This window comes from Aulostomus chinensis, chromosome 8, assembly GCF_037954235.1.
Source record: "Aulostomus chinensis isolate RoL2024-O1b breed Wild chromosome 8, RoL_Achi_v1.0, whole genome shotgun sequence".
NCBI lineage: Eukaryota > Metazoa > Chordata > Actinopteri > Syngnathiformes > Aulostomidae > Aulostomus > Aulostomus chinensis.
The window spans coordinates 28,053,526-28,074,245 of record NC_141327.1 but is presented as its reverse complement, the minus strand read 5'-3'; the positions used below and the strand labels follow the sequence as shown (position 1 = coordinate 28,074,245).

The 20,720-nt window shown below is 49.5% G+C and overlaps 4 protein-coding genes across 5 annotated transcripts; 2 read left to right on the top strand and 2 right to left on the bottom strand.

Moving 5' to 3' along the window:
* Positions 1–299: 299 nt before the first annotated feature.
* mtif2 (mitochondrial translational initiation factor 2) lies at positions 300–4,975 on the top strand. Its single transcript, XM_086212191.1, has 14 exons — positions 300–412; positions 913–1,049; positions 1,121–1,235; positions 1,477–1,648; positions 1,728–1,888; positions 2,151–2,327; positions 2,403–2,542; positions 2,706–2,830; positions 3,023–3,227; positions 3,382–3,628; positions 3,733–3,873; positions 3,990–4,154; positions 4,235–4,375; positions 4,607–4,975. The coding sequence occupies exons 2-14, from the start codon at positions 915–917 to the stop codon at positions 4,774–4,776; spliced, it is 2,094 nt and encodes a 697-aa protein (XP_086068317.1). The 5' UTR covers positions 300–412; positions 913–914; the 3' UTR covers positions 4,777–4,975.
* Positions 4,897–8,776, bottom strand: sde2 (SDE2 telomere maintenance homolog (S. pombe)). 2 transcript variants are annotated; one of them, XM_086212192.1, is made up of 8 exons: positions 8,609–8,776; positions 7,739–7,856; positions 7,546–7,657; positions 7,257–7,426; positions 6,292–6,397; positions 6,076–6,222; positions 5,931–6,003; positions 4,897–5,538 (listed from the first exon to the last, which is right to left on the bottom strand). In XM_086212192.1, exons 1-8 carry the CDS (start codon positions 8,744–8,746, stop codon positions 5,038–5,040), a joined length of 1,365 nt encoding a protein of 454 aa, XP_086068318.1. In that variant the 5' UTR covers positions 8,747–8,776; the 3' UTR covers positions 4,897–5,037. The 2 variants fall into 2 exon arrangements, with proteins under 2 accessions (XP_086068318.1, XP_086068319.1); XM_086212193.1 differs by having other exon boundaries at positions 4,897–5,535.
* A 455-nt stretch (positions 8,777–9,231) lies between these two features.
* Positions 9,232–10,048, top strand: mrps28 (mitochondrial ribosomal protein S28). The gene has a single exon (XM_086210286.1). The coding sequence runs from the start codon at positions 9,263–9,265 to the stop codon at positions 9,785–9,787; it is 525 nt and encodes a 174-aa protein (XP_086066412.1). The 5' UTR covers positions 9,232–9,262; the 3' UTR covers positions 9,788–10,048.
* A 454-nt stretch (positions 10,049–10,502) lies between these two features.
* Positions 10,503–20,628, bottom strand: LOC147257937 (calpain-1 catalytic subunit-like). Its single transcript, XM_086212184.1, has 23 exons — positions 20,107–20,628; positions 18,571–18,600; positions 18,223–18,468; positions 17,780–17,849; positions 16,774–16,892; positions 16,417–16,550; positions 15,956–16,124; positions 15,061–15,144; positions 14,907–14,992; positions 14,747–14,821; positions 14,511–14,671; positions 13,975–14,144; positions 13,481–13,492; positions 13,192–13,403; positions 13,082–13,121; positions 12,698–12,763; positions 12,463–12,520; positions 12,308–12,372; positions 11,693–11,761; positions 11,507–11,585; positions 11,320–11,433; positions 11,104–11,159; positions 10,503–10,842 (listed from the first exon to the last, which is right to left on the bottom strand). Exons 3-23 carry the CDS (start codon positions 18,460–18,462, stop codon positions 10,816–10,818), a joined length of 2,106 nt encoding a protein of 701 aa, XP_086068310.1. The 5' UTR covers positions 18,463–18,468; positions 18,571–18,600; positions 20,107–20,628; the 3' UTR covers positions 10,503–10,815.
* Between the last annotated feature and the right edge of the window lie 92 nt (positions 20,629–20,720).

Below are 20,720 nucleotides of genomic sequence, written 5' to 3'. Positions count from 1 at the left end.
GAACAGTGACTTAAATTCATTTCTAGACCGGAAACTTTAGAAAAGGTGTTTATGACTTTGGAACAAATCGTATGACGTCACAACAAAGGTTTGCGGGACCGCTCTTGTGTTTCCGTTCACTGTAAAAGTTAAACTCAGAAGGGAACTTCTCAAAGGCCATCAAAATTACCTAATAGGTTCGTCACTGGCCAGATTCCTTCCTCGAAACCATTCCGATTTAAAAGGAAAAGATCTAAAACGAATAACAACGTGAGTCAGCGGTAGTTGTTTCCCACCGGCGGATATAGCTGACGTCATATCCGGGCTTTGACTACGACACCAACTGTCATGGCGGCGCCCTGTCGGAGCTTCACGTCGGTGACGGATTAAAAGTCGTCTGTTGAGGGAGAGCTGAGGGCGACAACGTCCTCAGGTGAGAAATAAAACCGTAAACTCCATCGAGGTCGCGTGGTTTTGTCGTTGTCGTTGTTTTCACGTCACTCGTGAACGTTGGACACCAGCAGACCGCCGAATCTCCACGATCTCTGGGCAGAGGGAGAGAGAAAAAAAAAACAAAACAACCGCGTTTGAGAGTCGGGGCTCCGCCAAGGGCTTGTGACGTCACAAATGTCCTGGAGTTTGATCCTGATCCAGAAGGATCAAAACGTTGAAGGGTCCGGATGAGACAGTGAGATGTGTGATGACGTCAGGTGTCCGGAGGATGATGATGATGATGATGATGATAATTCGTGTTAGAACAGCTCGTCTCCTTACTGATTGGTGAGGTGACGTTATTTTCATCCTCCTGCACCCGTGTGACGTCACTACCACTCTTTTCATGATGACGTTATTTTTGGCTATGGTGTCATAACAAAGATGGACAAAACGGATGTCAAAATTCTACCTTTCTGCGCCATGAATGTTTCATTCCAGGTATGAGTGTGATGTTATCCGTGATGCGGGGGGCCAAGTGGCTCGTCCATACAAGACGCTCCCTGCCGCTGCCCCTTCTCTGTCCTGCTGGGAGCTCCGCCCTCCCGCTCACCTGCAGGACGCTTGCTACCAAACAAGTGGGTCAGTCTGTTTGGGAAACATCCGTCTCCGGTGGGCAGCGGTGTGACGACTTGCTCTGATCTCACAGGTCAAAGGTCAGAGGACAGCCCAGAAGAACCAGAAGTTAAAAGAGAAGAAGGAGGTGGAGATCATGAATGGGATGACGGTGGCGGCGTTGGCTCAGGTCATGGACAAAGACAATGGTAAGACGTGGCCGACGCCGATGCTGGTACAAAGGCTCGGTGACAACAACGAGGTTGCGCACGTTTTGTCCCCACAGGCATTGGGGGGTGCTGATGTCAGGTGATGGCGCTTCTTGTTTCTACGACGTATCTGTCGGCTCTGTGGCCTGATGATGCGAGCGTGAAGGAGGTCCGATTTGGTGGCGGCCGTTTCCTTGACGTCCTCTGTGGCATCTGACTCTGGTGCTGCTCTGTCTTCCAGATGATGTCATGGAAGCCGTGCTCAGCCTGTCGCTGGAGCTGGAGTCTCTGCAGCCCAACACGGTTCTGGAGGTGGGCCTGATCAGGAAGGTGGTGCTTCACTCAGGGATGAAGTTTAAACAGGTCGACCCGAAGCCGACCAAAGAGCTTGTGAACCGAGACGCCGTCCGCAGGTACACCGTGTTCATAAACGTGCTGGTGATGCTAAGCTAATGCTATTCTTTAACTCCCCCTAACCTCTGACCCCATCAGACCTGTGGCAGACCCATCCAGCCTGGTCAAGCGCCCCCCGGTGGTCACTATCATGGGTCACGTAGACCACGGTAAGACAACGCTGCTGGACAGTCTGAGGAATAGCCAGATCGTTTCCACGGAGGCCGGCGGTATCACGCAGCACATCGGAGCGTTCCGAGGTAACAAGTGTACCAAACTTTATTGACAAAACACCAGAGACAGTTTGATGTTGCACGGAAGCGAGAGAGTAGATGACCATCATATTTAAATATTATCTCATGGCATTTTAACGTGTTCATTCTGGCTTGTGGCCTTGAATTTATTAAACTGAGGGAACCACGAATTCCTCGCAACTTCTGGTCATTTAAATTCATCCGCTCGTTTGAGGACGTGTCCCTGTTGGCGAAGGCTGGACTTTTTTTTCCTGCCTTTGTCTTTCAGTTCAGCTGCCAGCCGGTGAGACCATCACTTTCCTGGACACCCCTGGTCATGCTGCCTTCTCCTCCATGAGAGCCCGCGGAGCCAACGCCACTGACATCATCATTCTTGTAGTGGCGGCGGACGATGGTGTGATGCACCAGACGATTGAGTCCATCCAGCATGCCAAGAAGGCCAATGGTAAGAGCTGATCCTCGCCGTCACCGAGGAGGGCCGCCGCCGCCGCCGTGTTCAGTAGTTTGTGCTTTGTTTCAGTTCCCATCATCGTGGCGGTGAATAAGTGCGACAAGCCCCGTGCCGACCCTGAGAGAGTCAAAAATGAGCTGCTCGCTCACGATGTCATCTGCGAGGAGTTTGGAGGAGACGTTCAGGCGATTCACATCTCTGCCCTCAAGGTGACCACTGCTGCAAACACGTCAGCCGCTCACGAGCAGACGGACACCAGACGAGCGTCCCGAGTCCAGCCTTTATATCGTTTTTATCAGAATTGTTGTCGGTACTGATTATTGTTTCTGGGGTGTAAATGGATGTCAGAGATGACGCCGCTGTTGTTGCCAGGGCGAAAACCTGCTGGCGCTGGCTGAGGCCACGGTGGCGTTGGCTGAGGTGTTGGAGCTGAAGGCGTCACCCAGCAGCCCAGTTGAAGGCCTCGTCATCGAGAGCCGCTCAGACAAGGGCAAAGGGTGAGTGGCTTGAAGATTTATTATGGTGATTCATGACTCTGTTAGGCTGCACCATACCGCAGCGCCACCTGGTGGCCAATTGGCAGGGTACGAGTTGTCAAATACGTTTCTCAACGTATTCTGATTGGTTGAGAATCGAACACTGGATTTTTATAGTAATACTGTATTTCATGCTCCATCGTGTCTCCTCAGTCCTGTGACGACCGCCATTGTCCAGCAGGGGACGCTGAAGCGAGGTTGCATCCTAGTGGCGGGAAAGACATGGGGCAAAGTGCGCTTCCTGTTTGATGAGAATGGGAAAACGTTGACGTCTGCGGGGCCGAGCACCGCAGTGGAGGTGTCGGGCTGGAAGGAGCTGCCATCAGCTGGAGAAACCATCCTGGAGGTGGAGACAGAGGTCAGGATGCCGCCACCCTCTATCGTTTTCATTAGACCGCACTGTTGTGTGGCGTCAGTACCGCATCCAAGTGTGATGTCACAGAATCCTTTAAATCATTTGGAAGTCCTCGGCTGTTCCTAACGCCAGGGCCTCTGTGCTGTCTGTGCTGCAGCATCGAGCAAAGGAGGTGGTGGCGTGGCGGTGCTACGTGGAGGAGCAGCAGAGGATGTGTGAGGAACAAAGCGCCATCGACATCAAACAGAAGAAACACCTGGAGGAGTACAAGAGTCAGAGGGAGGGACTGGCTCACCTCAGTTGGCGCAAGAGGAAGAGGCTCCTTTACCTCGCCAACCGGAACCACTCCAGACGCAGCGAAAGCTTACCAACAGAGGAGCTCTCCCTGCCAGTCATCATCAAAGGTACGCCCACCTGACGTGCAGCTCATGACATCACAATCTGCATTTGGGGCTATGTTTTGTTTTCCCTTGTTCACGGATTCCTGACCTTTGCCCCCCCTCCCCAGCTGATGTTGACGGGTCAGTGGAGGCCATCTTGGGCATCATGGACAGTTATGATGCACATGACCAATGTCAGCTGAACGCTGTTCACTTTGGCATCGGGGATGTCTCAGAGAATGATGTCACCATGGCTCAAACCTTCTCAGGTACCTGTGACATCACACTGCTGAACTGACTCAACCGTCGAGTGACATCAGAAGTCAGGTAGCACTTTCAAACACCTTAATCGTCATCCCACATCAGATGAGCTCTTCTTCTTCAGGTTCCATTTATGGCTTCAACGTGATGGCGAGCCGGGCTGCCCAGCAGCTGGCGGCAAAGAAGGGCGTCCCACTGCGACTGCACACCGTCATCTACAAACTAATTGATGAGATGAAGGCGGAGCTGAGCAGCAAACTTCCGCCACTTGTCCAGGCCAACACTGTCGGTGAGTGACATCATCATCCTTGTCATCACCAGCATAACCAGCTCACCGTTGACGTGCTCGCTCTGCCCCTCCCCCCCAAGGTGAGGCCACTGTCCTCGCCTTGTTTAAAGTCTCTCACAAGAATAAGGGGGTCAACGTTGCTGGGTGTCGAGTTCAGAAAGGTCAACTGGACCGGCGGCTAAAGTTCCGGATTATCCGTGGCAACGAGACCGTGTGGGAGGGTGAGTTGGCACCGCCACAAGCAGCACAGATGCCACTGCAAGACATCAGTTGGTCACTGCAGCTTCCTGTCAGACTATTGGTCGCCTAGAGTTGTGGGCACGCCCCCTTGGGTCTCGTCAGAAGCTTCTGCCTCATCATCTGGTTGTGTCCAGCCAATGAAATTTAAGCATTTCTGACTTGACCTCCATGAGTCTTCAGAACATCTAACAGGTTCTCCGATGTTCTAACAGGTTCTCTGATGACGCTGAAGCACCTCAAAGACGAAGTCCAGACGGTGAAGGCGGGGATGGAGTGCGGTCTGTCCTTGGAATCTGACTTTGATTATGAAATTGGTGACGTCATCATCTGCTATGAAGAGCAGGATGTTCCCCAGGTCACGTCGTGGGATCCTGGCTTTTGACATCGCCGCCTTCTGTCATCCTCTGCTAGTGGAGGATAAATCTCAGACAAAGATCCCGTTCATCAAATCAACATCAGAGCTACTACTTCCTGTTCCACCTTTCAGAGTAAAACTCCATAATACAGCTTGAACTTTTAATGTCAATCAGCAGAAATAAAAACATTTGTCACAAAACTTGCTTGAAGCCATCAAGATCTACTTCCTGTCTCAGAGTTTGGCGTGAAGAGTACACAACGACAAACCAAACTTAATAAACAGCTGTCACTTTCTCTTGGCCTTGCTCGGTTTGGCAAGCAGTGCCGGGTCGATCTGCTCGGCCCTCAGGCCTCTGACAGAGAAGAGTCGTGTGGCGCGTTCGGTCAGCGTTCCCCCACATTTGAGACCGCGTGATATCAGTTCCTGCTTCAACACGTCTAGACCCAGAGACTCCAGCTGCTGGACGGACAACACTGAGGACAGACAGAGCACTGCCTCGGGTTGATGATGGCCACCTTCGCCTTCCTCGCCATCAGGCTGCTGTTGATGACCTTGGACTTCCTCGCCATCAGGCTGCTGTTGATGACCTTGGTCTTCCTCGGCATCAGGCTGCTGTTGATGACCTTGGTCTTCCTCGGCATCAGGCTGCTGTTGATGACCTTGGTCTTCCTCGGCATCAGGCTGCTGTTGATGACCTTGGTCTTCCTCGGCATCAGGCTGCTGGAGATGACGGCCTCCTTCCTCATCAGACTGATGATGATGATCACCGCTGTCCTCGTCAAGCTGCTAACAAACAGATGAATCGTCAAAGTCTGGATAATTCATGTGAATACTGAGCAGTGTTTGTCCTCTAGAACCCCCACCTCAAGAACTACAGAGTTCCAGGGAGAGGATACAGCGAGCAAGCATCGTTTTTTCAGTTCCACTTTGATAGCGTCACAGATTCTCTGTCACCACTTTGCTGTTGTCCTCAGACAAAGTTCCAGTCTGATGGTCTTCTTGTTGTTGCAACCAAGATCACAACGTTAGGACCATGTGACCGATTTGAATTAAACCTCACGTGTTACCACGTGTGGTATCCAAGTGAAGGCTACGATCAGCTGTTCTTTTGGTATTTCTAGAGCGGCGTGGACTGACGGTTGTTGCAGCGTCATTGTTCTGGAGAGTAAAGTTCTCACCTGAGACGAGCAGCTGGACTCAGACGTTTCCTCTTCATCTGAACTTCTGAGGGTCCTTCGAGTCGCCTCTGAGCTGCAGAACCACATCAAAGATTTAGACGGTTTGGTGATTTTAGTGTGAACATGAACAAGTCAGCTGATCTACCTGCTGCTCTGCTCGGGCTCCACCCCCCGCGTAGTCTTGGCAGCTGCTCCACTGCAGGAGGCGGCGGCGGACGTTGACGGAGGCTCGTAGTCCTCTTCATCCTCCTCCTCTGAGCTAAGCAGCTCGTCCAGCTCACCCATACCCGTCCTGCAACCACGACCAGTTTTACAAACTCATCTCCAAGCTGAAGCGTCATCGTGTCTTTCTGTGACCCACCAAAAACACGCCGACTCCATCTTCTTCTTCTTCCTGTCTGGCACTTCACTCAGATCAGAGTTTGGTCTCTTTGCAACTGAGACGTTGTCGACCTTCACCTGGAGACCTGCAGCCATCGATTTAAGTGTCAGAATGACGGAACACTGATCATACAGGCACGTCACTGCCTGAGTAGCCCCGCCCACATGTTCCCTCCACAAACCAACTGACTACAAGTTCCTGCTAATCAGAGCAGATGGCGTGCAGGAGAACCATGTGTTTTTAGTACACAACATCCACGAAGGGACACGATGGTTTAAGTTGGGAAACTGGTTCAAATGTCCACCGAGTGGATCAGTAAAGCCTCTTTCACACTGCACCAAAAACGCGGGTCAACGCGGGTTTTTCGGCATTCTGAAAGGGTCGACTCGGGATTTCGACCCGCACTGACCGACTCACCAAGCGACCCGGGTGTTTAGCGGCGCGGCTCGCCTGCAGTGTGAAAAAGGCAACACGCGTCATCTCAGGTTTCAGGCGACCTTCCTGTCGCGTCCTGATTTTGTCACTGTGCCAATTGTCAGACTTCGCCTGTAGCTTCTTCGGCTCCCTTCCAGACTCGCCAAAAACTCCATCCTCCTTCACTGCATTAGCGCTGGGACATTCTCCAATCTGCGCCGAGTTTGTATGCTTTGCAAAAGAGACAACATTGCATGCACGCAACGACAACGCTCAACCACGTTGTCGTTTGTTTACCTCTCTCTGAAATGATGACGACAGCGCAAGAAAAACACAGACACGCAGCCTCACAGCGGGAGTTCACACCCGGGTCCTCTGGAAGCTTGAATGCGCCCTGATGCCGAGCAAACGCGGGTATAGGGTATACCGTTCCTGTCAGACGCATCAGCTGCTCTGAGCTGGACGGACGCCAGCAGTCTGACATGCACACACCAACGCCATCAACTGTTCTCACAATAACAGAAACTGGCCTTTGAGCACGGAGTCCTCCAGGCGCTCTGACAGGTCGTGACACTGCCGCTGGTACTCCCCGTCGGTGAACTGGTGCTTGGGCTCGGCCAGTTTCCTCTGCAGGCGTTCCAGACGCCGCTGCTCCTTCTCAGCCTCGCGCTCCGCCTGCTTCTTCAGCCACTCTGCCATCCTGCACTCCACCACAACACACGATTCAAGGCGTGAAGAGGAAATACACCAGTGAGTGCGACATGGAGGAAACGTAGCGTCGGGAGGTGAGTGTGGCGTCACCTGACTTATGAGACTCACTCTTTCTCGTGGTTGACATCTCGTAGGCGTCGGCCACTAAGATCCCTGCACGCTTCACGGTTGGTCGTTTTCTCAATCTGAGCACCCAGCGCTCGCAGCATGGACCCAAACCCTGAAACACACACACACAAGTGAGTGGTGAGAAAACCCCACAGAAGCAGAAACAGACATGTCTTCATTTCATAGAACAGACCTCCCTTCCCGCCACAGAGACGGGGCTCCAGGTGGTAGACAGCGCCATGCTGCAGGGGATCCTCAGGTGCGGTGATCCGACCGTCTCTACTTACATAAAAATCAGGCGGGGAACCATCCTGACACACAAACACACACATTAAGGTCAAGTATTTTTGTCCCTCATCTGGTCAGACATTCATGTCGCAGTGAGGTCACTCAAATTATTACCAGCTATGTTGATTCTAGTTTCTGCTGCTCACAGGAATAAATACCTCTCCAACTTTCACCCATTTCAAGTGGAGCTGCACAACGAGGTGTAAAGAACAATGCTGCCATGCAACTAACAAGTTCTATCTTGTGTTGACTTCCTTGATTATGACGAAAATATTCCTAAAATACCGCAACTGTTGAGACGTGAATTTAGCTCAGAATTTAAAAAGGCAGACGTTAAACAGTTGCTGTACTTTCCTCAAGTATTACAAAACCATACACGTAACATGAACAAAAATACATCCTTAAGAAAATAAATGGGTTTCTGCAAAATTTGTACAGAACTGTTTGATATAATATTTACTTTTTGTGTAATTAAACAGCAAACTAATAACTCTTAATGTTAAATAAGTTACAGTAAAAACTGACACCAACAGCTCGTATGTGTCTATACCTCAGTTGGGTCTGCAGTTGTCAGTGAGGTCAGACTGAACTAAACTAAATACCTAAACAAGAATAATTGCTGACATCAAACCAGCTTCCGCTCACAGACCGTTTTGAGTCAAATGTTTAAAAAGTTTAAGATTTGCTCTTTAGCTAACACGGCTAGTTTGTTAGCTCGCCGGCTAAAGGCAGAGCCTGAGCCCGGGTTCCCACGCGCACTGCCGCGAACTCTTACCCGCTGTTGGACGAATCGGTTCAGAACGTCTTGGACCACAGACCCGCCTGGAAACACCGAACAGGAGAAGCGGAACCGACCCGGAGCGCAGACAAACAACTCCATAGTTGCGTCTTCGGCCATGACCAACACGCGCATGCGCACCCGCACCCGCACCCGCACCCGCTCCAGCTCCAGCTCCTCCTCCTCTTCTTCTTCGGTGTTGTGTGGCTCCTGATTTAAATAATTAATCATATCAAAGACGCCCGCTAGCCTATTATTATTATTATTATTATTATCATTATTATTATTGTTATTATTGAACCAGTTACCATGGTAAGTGAACGTCATTTTCATTTGGAAAATGTGTTAAAAATGTTTTTCCAAACCATTTCTTCTCTAAATCCTCATTGTAATGAATATAATTATCGTAGTAATACTATATATGTCATAATGATGTACTAACTATATCATTATTATATAATTATTTTAATATTATATAATAGTTATTTTGCTGTATAATAATAATATAACTATCTTTTATATTCATCACCAATTTCTCTAAACTCGGAGGAGTCCAAGTGTCCAGGAGCCTCCAGGAGGCGCTGTGACGTCTCAGTATAATAATAAGACGTTCTCGCTTGGTGGCGCGTCATCTCCGCTGTGAGAGACAAGATGGCGGCCTTGAGGAAGGTAGTGCTCAGCCTCAGGCGCGGAGGTCGCTCACCGTCCTGCCTGCTCCTCCGGGGCGCGTACTGCTCCGACTCCTCCGCCGACAGCGAATCGCCCGCTGCGGATAAACCAAAGACGAGCTTCGCTGCTGCCATCGAATACCAGTCAGCGCTCCTGCGCAGGGCGCGGCCCAGCGGCCCCCCCGACCAGGACAACTTCGCCTCGATGCTGCGCAGGTCCCTGCTGATGCAGATGGGACCGATCAGTGGCACGGTGGTGGTCGGCAAGATCTTCCACGTGGTCCGAAACGACCTGTACATCGACTTCGGAGGGAAGTTCCATTGCGTTTGTGCGCGGCCACCGCAGGGAGAGGCGCTTCAGGTGGGCAGCAGGGTCCGGGTGCGGCTGACGGACTGGGAGCTCACCGCCCGCTTCTTGGGAGCCAAAACCGATACGACGCTGCTGGAGGCCAGAGGGATCATGCTGGATTTGCCAGACGAAGAAAACCAGAAGAGTCACGACCCCTAGTGAAAGGAGGTGTTTCCTGAAGGGAGTTTAACTGTGGATCATCAGAACCCGGAGAAGGGAACACCGGGCAAGCGAAACCATAAATATGCTGTCGTCAGTCGTTGTTTCTCTCTGACAATGAAAGAAACGCTGTCCTTTTATAAGGAATAAACCGTCTATTTATGTTTTATTTTGTTTGTGAATGAATTGTTCATTTACTAGAAAATGAAATCTTCACGCACGGGAGAACTTCGATGTGGTCTCGAAGGCTTTGGGGGTCTGCTCAGGTTTAGGCACCATGGAAGTCCCAGAGAACCCTATGGTTTTTGTTGTTGGTTAAAAGACAGAATTTCAACTTGGAAGTATTTCACAGTAAACGTAACGTTTCCGGTCGTAACAGCTGTGGTCACAAAGTTTCTTCTAACTAATTTTCTCCCATTTCACAAAGCGCCAGCATCTGGAGTTTAGAGAAGAATCCAGATGTCCTTGTAGCTGCACGAACACTTAAGATTTTGATCCAGATGGGTTTTTTTTTTTAAATTAAACTTCAATCCGCTCGTGCGAGAAGGGATGTCCGTTCCTGTGTCCAGGTCTTGGACAGGTGACGTCACGACGATTCTGCTGCTTTCAATTAAAGACAAATTCATTCTCTCGGGTTTTTCACAGTAAGAGCATGACAACGTATAAGGTGAAGTTAATGTTATTCATACACAAGGATATGGCGGCAGCCGCTGTGGCAACCAAACAGTCACTTCCTGTTGTGTTGGAGGCCTTTATTAAAGACGTCTCAAGTAAAGTCAGGTTACAGTGGAGGGCATGACGCCATCATGGGTTAGTAGTTTGTTACATAGCGGCATGTCTCTTGCCCGGTAGTATGGTGACACTCAGTGGTGTCTCAGGGATGTCAGCGCAGGGTGTACATATTGCGCATGCGTGCCTTCAGACCAAGTGACGTTTCCTTGCGGCTTTCCTCATTCGTTGGATAAAGCTTGAGACTGAAACATCGGGGGTTTTTTTCCAGCTGGAAGCACATGGACTCTCCGGGAGCTTCAGCCACACATGGTCATGAAGAGCCACTGCAGAAACACAACACGCCAATCAGCCGCAGCAACAATTGAAAGCATATTCAAGTGACCTCTGACACCTGTCTGATGTCTTAAAACTTCGTTATAAAACCAAAATCAACCAGAAGAAACACCAAAGCCAAGGTCCAGGGTCTGCGCCCTGAGACTGCTGCATATGTAAACACTCCAGGCTCAGAACCGTGGACCCTTTTAGAACCAGGTTTCTCAACTGAAAATCAGACCAGAACTTTCTGGGTTCTTGATGTTTCATACCTCGATGAGGTTCATCTCTATGGTTCCAGTCCCTTGGTCCAGCTCTTGGAAGCTCTCTGAGAAGCACAAACAACAGTTAGCAGGAGCTGGTGAGCATAGCAGAGTGATTAGCAGCTAAGAAGGTGGATTTATAATGCAGGAGGTGTGGAGGACGAGCGCAGACACGTAGGACGGATGGACAGGTGAGCGGTGATGTTGTGTGACAGCTGGACGTACTGAACATGGCCTCCAGTTTGACCAGACAGCAGGTGAAGTTGTCAAAGTCGATGATCTCGTTGTCGGCGTAGCGAGCCACCAGCATCTGATGCAGCTTGTTGTTTAGCTTGAATCCTGAGGACAAAGAGGTCAAAGTTCAGATAATGTGAGGTCATCACTGAGCAACATTAGGTGTCAGGTGATTTACCGCCATTTTCCAGGGCCAGACGCATCTCATAAGAGCTCATACAGCCGGATCGATCCAGATCAAACTCCCGGAAGATTCCCTGCAAACATCAGTGTCATGTAACAGATAGACGCAGAAAACAAATTTACACGAAGCGCCACCTGATGGTCAAACTGAACTGAACCAGTCACATGTTGGAAAACACACCAGCCACTTCCTGATCTTGTTCCAGAGACGCTGGAACTCCACCAGGCCGAGCCGTGCGCTGCCGTCCTTCTGAGAGTCAGTCAAAGAGGGAACTGGGTGGTTGTTGCAGCGGGTATTGATATAGCTAGCTAGCTAGTAGCAACCTGCACGCTGGAAACTTCTAGTTTTGGCATTGATTCTGATGGTAAAATAATGATGTCTTTTCCTTTTTTTTCCATTTGTAAAGATAAACAACAATTGCGAATATATAAACAAGTATTACCTCAAAATTAATTAGAAGAGACATGACTGCGTCCTGTCTTAGCCCCGCCCACAACAGCAAGGGTCGGTTTACAGGAATACAAACAAACCAATAAAAAAAAAAAATGTTTTTCAATAGCGGAATAATGGTGGGTGGAGCCAGATGTTAACTGGTGTGCCACTGTGGGAGAATGTCTGTCTGCACAAAACTACATACTGATTGACAAGTCATTACCACTGTGACCAACCAATCAAAATAGGGAATCAAAATGATGACAGCCAGAACGCCAAAGTTGTGTCTTCAAAGTGCTGGGGGACGCTACGCCAGCTCCAACCTGCGCTTACTAAGGCCTACGAGGTGAGCAGTGAGGATACATCCATCAGGCTGATCATCGCTCTGCAGGACTCCATGCTGAATCCATCCGTCTGGAGGTCTCTGTCTGCACACACAACCACCACAAAAGAAGACGGAGCAAAAATCAGGTGATGTCCAAACTAAACTCTTGGTTGGTCAGCTGATCTGGACTCACGTTTGGCCACGACTCTGTTGAGGATGGTCCGCAGCTCCCGCACTGAGATCTCCATGTCCTGAACACAGAAATCAACACCCACAGTCACAAAGGCCGAGAGCTGAGAGCTAGCCGCCAAGCTAACAGCCTCGGCTCATGCTAAGGAAGTTAGCATGCGTCTCTGCCCCCTTTTGGTGGGAGGGTGAAATAAAGGCTACAAACCGAAGCCTCAGCAGTAACAGTGTCGTGGACTTACGTCTCCAGAGAGTTGAGCAAACATGGACCTGAAGGAGTCGTCGATGTCGCTCTCTGAGACGTCCTCCTGCACAGAGGTACAGGAAGCTGCAGAGGTCAAAGGTCAGAACAACCCAGATGCAGGAAACAATACTGAGGCGGCTGTCATCCCCGGAACTGAGTCAACCAAAAAAACACAAGTCCACATGCGCGACAGGTCCGCCATGTTGCTCTGCTACTTTAAATGTCACCACTTGTCAGAAGAGTTTGTCTTCCAGTATGAATACAACACTGGAAGCATCTGCTCGGGGTGCTGGACAGTTTCTCCTTGGTTCAGCGGTTGTCTCAGTTCCGGGGAGGGCTGCAGTCTTCAGATTAGTGTTGAAACTCTCAACTCATTTATCACCTCCTCATCCAGGTTCGCCACCACCTCGTCGTCCATCTCCCTGCAAAGATTCACACCGTCACCGCCGCATTTGTGTACTCACACAGAATGTTTGAACCTGACAGACTCACTGAGTCTCTGACTGCTTCTCGGTGAAAACCCTCAGGACAAAGTCGGCCTCCTTGGAAGGTTCAAAGGTGGACGGGACGACCAGGTACTCGCCTGGGGGGAGGCGGAGCCTGGTGCTCACCTCACGCAGGTTGATGAAGGTCTCAGAGCGAGCGCAGGAGGAGTGACGCAGGAAGAAATCTTTCTTCATGTGGATGCTGGGACAGCCACGGCACTGGCGGACACACGTCGGCGTGTTAGAAGCTGTGACTGGAATGAAACTGAACGTTCCCCGGACGCAGACTGACTCACCTCATCGGGCACCTGCAGACAACAGGAAGTAGATGACAGGAAGTTAAACCAGGAAGCAGCTACAAACACCTTCTCAACACCATTTAATGGTCTGGCATCAAACCAGCCCCTGTGTCTCAGTACTGTGGCGATGCCATGGCAACCAGGTAAGCAATAATGTAAAGACGATCTGATTCTGTGGGACGAGCGCTGTCCCGCCACCTGAGTGTAACAGGAGCACCGGCTTCATTCTTTGATTAAAGAGGCGGATTGACCTAGAATCGTCTCTCAGGCCGCCGTCCTCCTGATGGAGATGAGGATCGTCTGCAGATTTTACGTGACCAAGTCTCATGGCTATGTTCAAACAACGGCGCCAAGAAATGGCGGAATGGCATCACAAGCTGCAGAGGTAGGTTTGGGAGGTTTGCCTTTTTTACCGTTGCTTCATGCCGTGTGGTCACTTTGTAGCACTATTTGGTGTTGATGACTGATACAGAGGCTGAGTGACATCTGACCTGGTAGATGGCGAAACCGATGGTGTGCATGTCCTGGCCGTGGCGGCGGTAGCGGCGGCGGTCTTTCTGCATGAGAGCCACCAAGAAGCTGCAGGCAGGCTCGTCATCCTCGGGGTCGTCGTCCTCCTCCAGCAGGACAACCTTGTACTGAGGGTTGATCCAGAAGGTGTCTGCCAAGAGCACCACGGGACACGTGAAAGCAACACCAGAACAAAGTTGGTAACTGTTTGAAATCAGAACCGAATGAACGAAGATTTGCCGTTTCTTTCAAAACGTGTGTAAATGTCACAAATCCAGTGGCAGGAAAACAGGGAGGCATTAAAAAAAACAGAAATCGGAAAGCAGGAAATCAGCAGAACGAGCAAAAAAGAAAACTGGAAAAACCTGCTCCTGAAATAACAAGGAGCTGTATTTCTAAAGATGGAAATAGATTTTCTTGTAAATGATACTTTACCATTCACTCGCGTTTAATTAACATTTGAATGGCTATGTGGCTAACGTGGTTAGCATGCCCCTGTTAACCGCTCTGTCCTCACTCGGATGGTTCCTGCATCCCCCAGCAGTGCTTCCTCTCCGCCAGCTGCCCTCAAATGTCACGGTGGTCCAGAAACTGGTGGAGTCCTGACTGAGGGCGTCCGGTGTCAGATTACAGATCTCCAGCCTGGAGAACTGACGCATGAACTCCTGGAAAGACATCCTGACGCAGAGAAACGCTTGAGTGTCCTCAGCGTTCAAATGAATTCTCACAATGATCCTTTCTGGCAAAACCTACCAGAATTCACCATCCTCCATCTTACACAGCATCTCGTCCTTTTCCGCCGGGTCGATGGAGTTCCACTCCGAGGAGCTGTCGTGTCAAGAAAGACATCGTTGACAGCCACGCGCAATTAAAGTGAGACAACAAATTTGGTCAGACACTGAAATGGCCGAACCTATCGCTCCAGGCTCCAGTCCACTCCACCTGCCCCCAGGGGTTTCTGATACGGATCAGTCGCTCCTGGCGGCCGCGGTACTCCACCTGCAGGCAGACCAAAGGCTTGACACCTGGTCTTCCAGGTATTGGCTGGTCAATGTAAGGGTCCTCACCTGACGGATTCCAGTGACAGAGTAGGCGTGACCTTTGACCAGTTTCTTGAAGGTCACTGCCTCCATGTCGAAGGCGCTGGTGATCTGAGGGCAGAGCAGGCCGTCAGCTAACAAGCTATCAGGACTAACTGAAGAATATTTAAATCAAAGGAGGCTCTTGAACGTCTTCATGTTGTGGACCCCCCCCCCCCTTTTTTTTCATTTCAAATTGTTTAAATTTTCATTTCAGGTCTACCATTTTTGCAAACAGACTCCAGTTGTTTTTTTCAAGCTAACATTTAGCTTGTTTTTAATTTGGCTTTGCTTTGAGCTTCTATCTGTTTCTTTTAAACACACACACACACACACACACACACACACACACACACACACACACACACACACACACAGGTATCCAGGCGGCAGCTGGTCAGGTTAAGGTGTCAGCTGGTGTGTTTCCATCTGATTAACAGTTAAGCCACTAATGGAGCCTGTCTGACAGCAACATACTGTCCTCAGGAGAGAAACATGCTCACAAATGGGCTGAACAGGTTTTACGCCGCAAAATTTACATGGCTTTCATGTAAGAAATGTTCTTGGAAGTGTAGTGTGAAGATTCTCGAAAAGAATCTTCATGATGTCATGTGGCTGAGCGTTTGTTTTGTATAAATAATTGCGAAAATAATGTCTCTAAATAGAAGAAGTTCATACAAGCTCGTCTGTATGTTTACATTGCTAAAGCTACGTTAACCTACTACCCGCTCCTAGAGCTCTGGCCTCTACGGTTGTCAAGCTATGATTGGACATTCAGTGTTTGGGGGCGGCGTTTGTGTTTGTGTGTGTGTTTGTGTGTGTGTGTGTGTGTGTGTGTGTGCGCGCCTGTGTGTAAGAGAGAGAGAGAGAGAGAGAGACGGACATCGATGGAGCAGCCCAGTAGTGACCCTCTGTCCAGAGCTTTCCTGATGATGCGATGAAGATCTCTGGGAGCTTTCCTCAGCTCGTACATCTCCGCCACACCACCGGTGAAGTCCTCAAAACCCTCCGTTGTGCTGCCGCCTGACAAAGCCTCATACGAGCCGTTCAACCTTCAACACAAACAAACCTTTAAGACGTAGTAAACACAGTAGACACGTAGTAATCGCAGAGCTAATGGGCAGCTTTCACACAGCTAACACAAAGCTAACACACTGTGAACACACAGCTATCTTGATTAAAAAAAAAAATCTTCGCACCTGAATTTCAGAGCCTTGTACATTTTTAGTTTGAGTTTGTTGTTTCAGGTAAACGTAGCTTACGGGCACAAACAGCGGCTCTGTGTTTATTCAAAAAGTGAGTCCGAAAACTGTGTTTCCCTGAGGTGAGAGGGGAAGCTCATACTTTGCGTAGGCCTTCTCCAGCAGAGCACTCCAGAACTCGCTGCCTTCAGCCGAGTGGACAAACATCAGCTCTCCGTCTTTGACCGGCAAACGATCGTCGATCACCACATCCACCCACTCGCCAAACTGCCAGAACTACAAACCAGAGGGGAGAATGATAATAATAGAGTTCTGAATATTCATAAAACTACAAACCAGAGAAATGACAGTGCTCAACTGTTGGAGCCGGCTCTTTGATGCTACCTCCTGATTATTCAAAGTCTGCTGCTTTTCACTGGAACAGGTGTGTGTGTGTGTGTGTGTGTGTGTGTGGGGGGGGGGGGTGGCCTCTGTCAGATGGGAAGTGATCAAGTCTCACCTGGAAGTGGAAGATGCCGGCGTAATCGTGGTCAAAGCTCTGACCGTGAGGAACCACACGGTGCAGCAGACGCTCATTGAGGGTCAGAGAGCCGATGGCCGCCAGCAGCCAGCAGTCGCCTGCAGGACACCAGCATCAGGATACACTCAGTCTTCAGCGCCGCCAGGTCTGAGACTGAAACTCCTCCTAACACTTTATACTTTGTTTTATATTTATATTCCTGTTCCTAATTGTTGCTTTTAGTGCACATGTTAGCCTCTCGTTATCTCTTTTCAGAGCACTCTGAAACGCATCCAATCATCCTGTGCACCTATCGATACGCGACCAACGTTGTTACGAGATGCTACGTGTGCTGATTCAAACTGATACCTCAGAACAGACTTTGAGAAGATCTCTCATCATTACAGGAAATGCTTCTGGTAATGGGAGGACTGGCTCCATTATGCTGAACAAAATGGTCTGGGGTTGGGGAGGGGTGGGCTAATGCTACGCTAAACGCTAGCAACGACAACAACATTAGCTGCTTTCACACGAAAGCTGCTTCCTGTTGATGGAGTTTCCGCACCATCAGACATGCATTCACTGATCAATAAACTGATATTAGTAGAGGCGGTGGGCTGAGTGCTGCCTTCAGGTGCTGCAGACCAGGCCCCCACCCTTAAGGTCCACATAGACCGTGTCTAACCTCCTGTGGTGGACTGTCTCTTATCAGACTGTCCTGATCATTTGACTTTCATTTCCTGAGACGATTAAAAATGTTCTTAAGAAATAAAGGAAGGGTGCAGTTAGCATTGCTGCTTTTTTTTTTACATGTATATATGTCAATAAAGTTGTAATGAGTCAACAGTGGGAGGAGTCTTCCTGCAGTCCTCACTTCAGGAAGGATGCTCTACATTTTTTGACCACAAACAGTGGAAATCTGTTTACTTTCAGTTGCTTGTCTCTTAGCAACAATCGTCAGGGAAGTTCCCCTCAAACCACAGACACGCGTGACTCACTGACTCACCCAGCGCTCCCTGACAGATGTCCGTCCTGGTGGCGCCGCCGACAATGAACTGAGGGTTTCCTGTCAGCTCCTGAAACAGCCAATCAGAGACAGCATAATGTTCTACGTCTGGTCGGCGTTCCTCAGTGCGTCTACAGAGATGGTTGGTTTCTGCTCAGCATCTTTATCAAGAGGTTCTGGTTCTCAGAATAACGAGTCTCAGCCTGGACAGACGGCAAAGCCTCATCTGGTTCTGATCAGAACCCGGAAACATTCTTTAACTGAGCGAGATTCTTTCACTGTTTCTATGTTCCATTGTGTTCTATGATCCACAGAGGTCTGCTTCCAGGAAAATAACAACTGGTTCTGTGTTCCGCTACAGTAGTGGATCCATGTTCTACTGGGTTGAATAGTAGTGGGTTCATGTTCTTTTGGGTTGTGCAGCATGCAGTGTCGGTTCTTACTGTTGGTCTCTTCCACTCCACTCCTCTGGTTTTGGCTGTGAAGGGTGCGAGTTCTTTGAATCCCAGTGACGCCGCTTCAGCAGGGAACATTGGATCCTCAAACAGGGAACCGTTCTGCAGGCAGTCATCCTTCAGGGCCTGGTAGTTCTGGTTCAGGTGGCTTACAGCCTGCTGGACCGAGCCCAGTCCTAGGGCCCGCTGACGGTCCTTCTGGATCCGCTCAGACACGCCTCCGAACATCCTGGCCTACAACACATCAGAGACAGTCATCAGCAGAACATCTGGCTTCTACTCACGGAACCACTCTGGGTTCTAAGGCGAGTTGTGTTGTGCAAAGTTCTGGCCTACCTGATCTCCGTCCAGTCAACTTGCAGGAAGCTGAAGAAAACAAAAGTCCATTAGTCTGTTGCTTACTGACATCAGTCCTGCAGGACCTTTCAGTAGAACTCCAACAGAACATGGTTCTGCACCAGTGGGAACCCCCTGAAGTGACTTAAGCAGGCCGAGGCGGAAATTCCCCTCACATTCGATGTGATCGCTGATTTACGTCTGGAGCTGAAGGACAAAAAGGTCCTCGAAACAGCGTTCTAAGAGCTGCAATCATTCAAGGTTCCTCCAGGGCAGGAACAAAAAAACAGGGGCGTTGTTAGAACCGAGTTTCTTGGTCGTGTTCGCTGGGATATCACAGCTGACGACGGGATGTTGGTGATTTTTGGGGCCTCGTTCAAGGTCAGCGGGAGTGGAACGCTGTTTTTACAACTTCTGGTGGAAAAATCTGAAGAATTTTTTAAATCTGAAACAACACAACTGAGTGTAGAACTTTGTGAGGCTCCACTTTTGCTTCGCTGGACACAAAATAATATGACAGTGACTTCCATGAATGTCTCTCACTCACACACACACACACACACACACACACACACACACACACACACACACACAGTGTCTAACAGTAAAAACTGATGGTGGCATTGATAATTATCAGAGCTTTCAGGAAGTTTGATGACAGAGGACTGAGGCTACAGCTAGAGAAGGGGGCGGGGCCAGTCACCATCACGTATAAACTCTGCAGAAGCAACCGGACCGAGTCGGAACACATTCTGGATCCAACCGGCTGAACGGGACGTTGCTTCTCTGTTTTAACCCGTCGAGACTCTGAATAGAAACAATATGGTGAATCGGATCTTGGACGCATTCACAGTCAGTTTGGCCAGAAGTTTCTGATGTTGTTCTCCAGCCGCGTGGTTCAACATTAACAGAACCCTGAGATTTGCCGTCGTTCTTGCATGTTAAAGTTCTATTTTCAGCGACCACGAGGGAAAAATCCTGAGAAGCCTGTTAGGACGTGATCGACCTCCATCACGGCATCCAGGTTTCTTCCCTCTGCTGGAATGATTGAGTTTTTAAATTTGCGTCTCTTGTTGTAAGACTCAAGTTTTGTTTTTGTTTTTTGTTTTTTAATGTTTTTTTTTTTTAATTGAAGGAAACCTAGATGTCTCATTTGCATTTTACAGGCGGTTTTATTTTTTAATTTGTAAATGTATTTTATTGTTGTTGATGGTTGCGTTTATTAATTTTATCAAGAAATCTTAAGTTGTTAATTATCAGCATGATAAATATTTTACAACGATGTGATGACGTTACAATGTTTTTTTTAGGATTTTCGTTTTGGGCCCCCCAGAATAATGAAGCGGTTTAAATATTAGATGTTGGTTCGCTGATGGCAACTTTGAGGACTCCCGATTCTGCTGATTCACCAGAAAACTGCTGATCCCGCACCATCGCACAGTCCCGCAAAGTGTCTGACACACCCGAACCAGAACCGTCAGCGACCGATCGAAGCTGCCCGGAACACCAGAACCGTGACATGGGAGGCTAACTCACCGAGAGAGGGGGGTCGCTCAGTCCGCCGTCGGGGTCCGGTGCTGTCGGTACCGCGCAGGAGGAGGACGAGGAGGCTGAGGAGGTGTGGTACCGGCTGATGCTGCTTCTGTGGATGCTATGCAGGAGTACCGAACCCCGCCCAGCGGAAGGGGCGGGCCTATCATCACAACAATAAGGTCGGGTTAAAGGACCAGTGAGAGAGATTTGAGGAGGGCGGGGTTACTCACCAGAGACTGGCACCTGCAAGCACTAGAAAGCTGACCCTCAAAACACAGGCGAAGAGGATGTCTTGGTGTTTTTAGGGCTGACCGGTCATTTTCCCCTTCAGCTTCCATTTTGACAGCAGCTGATTAAAGAGCGTGCTGTACTCTAGCTAAGCTAGGCTAACCACAATGCCAGTGAGCTACTGTTAGCCTGAAAGCTAACAAAATAGCAAGCTCTTTGCTGTTCTGGAAAATACTGATTCCGGCTGAACCGAAGCGCTCGAGCGCCAATGTTAGCGTGAGCTGCTGGACGGTGATGATTGTGGCTAAAAGCAGATTTTGAAACAAATGTTCTCTGGTTCATTTCGCCTCTGGCTGCAAAATGAACTGTCAGAGTCATTTGTTTTCATC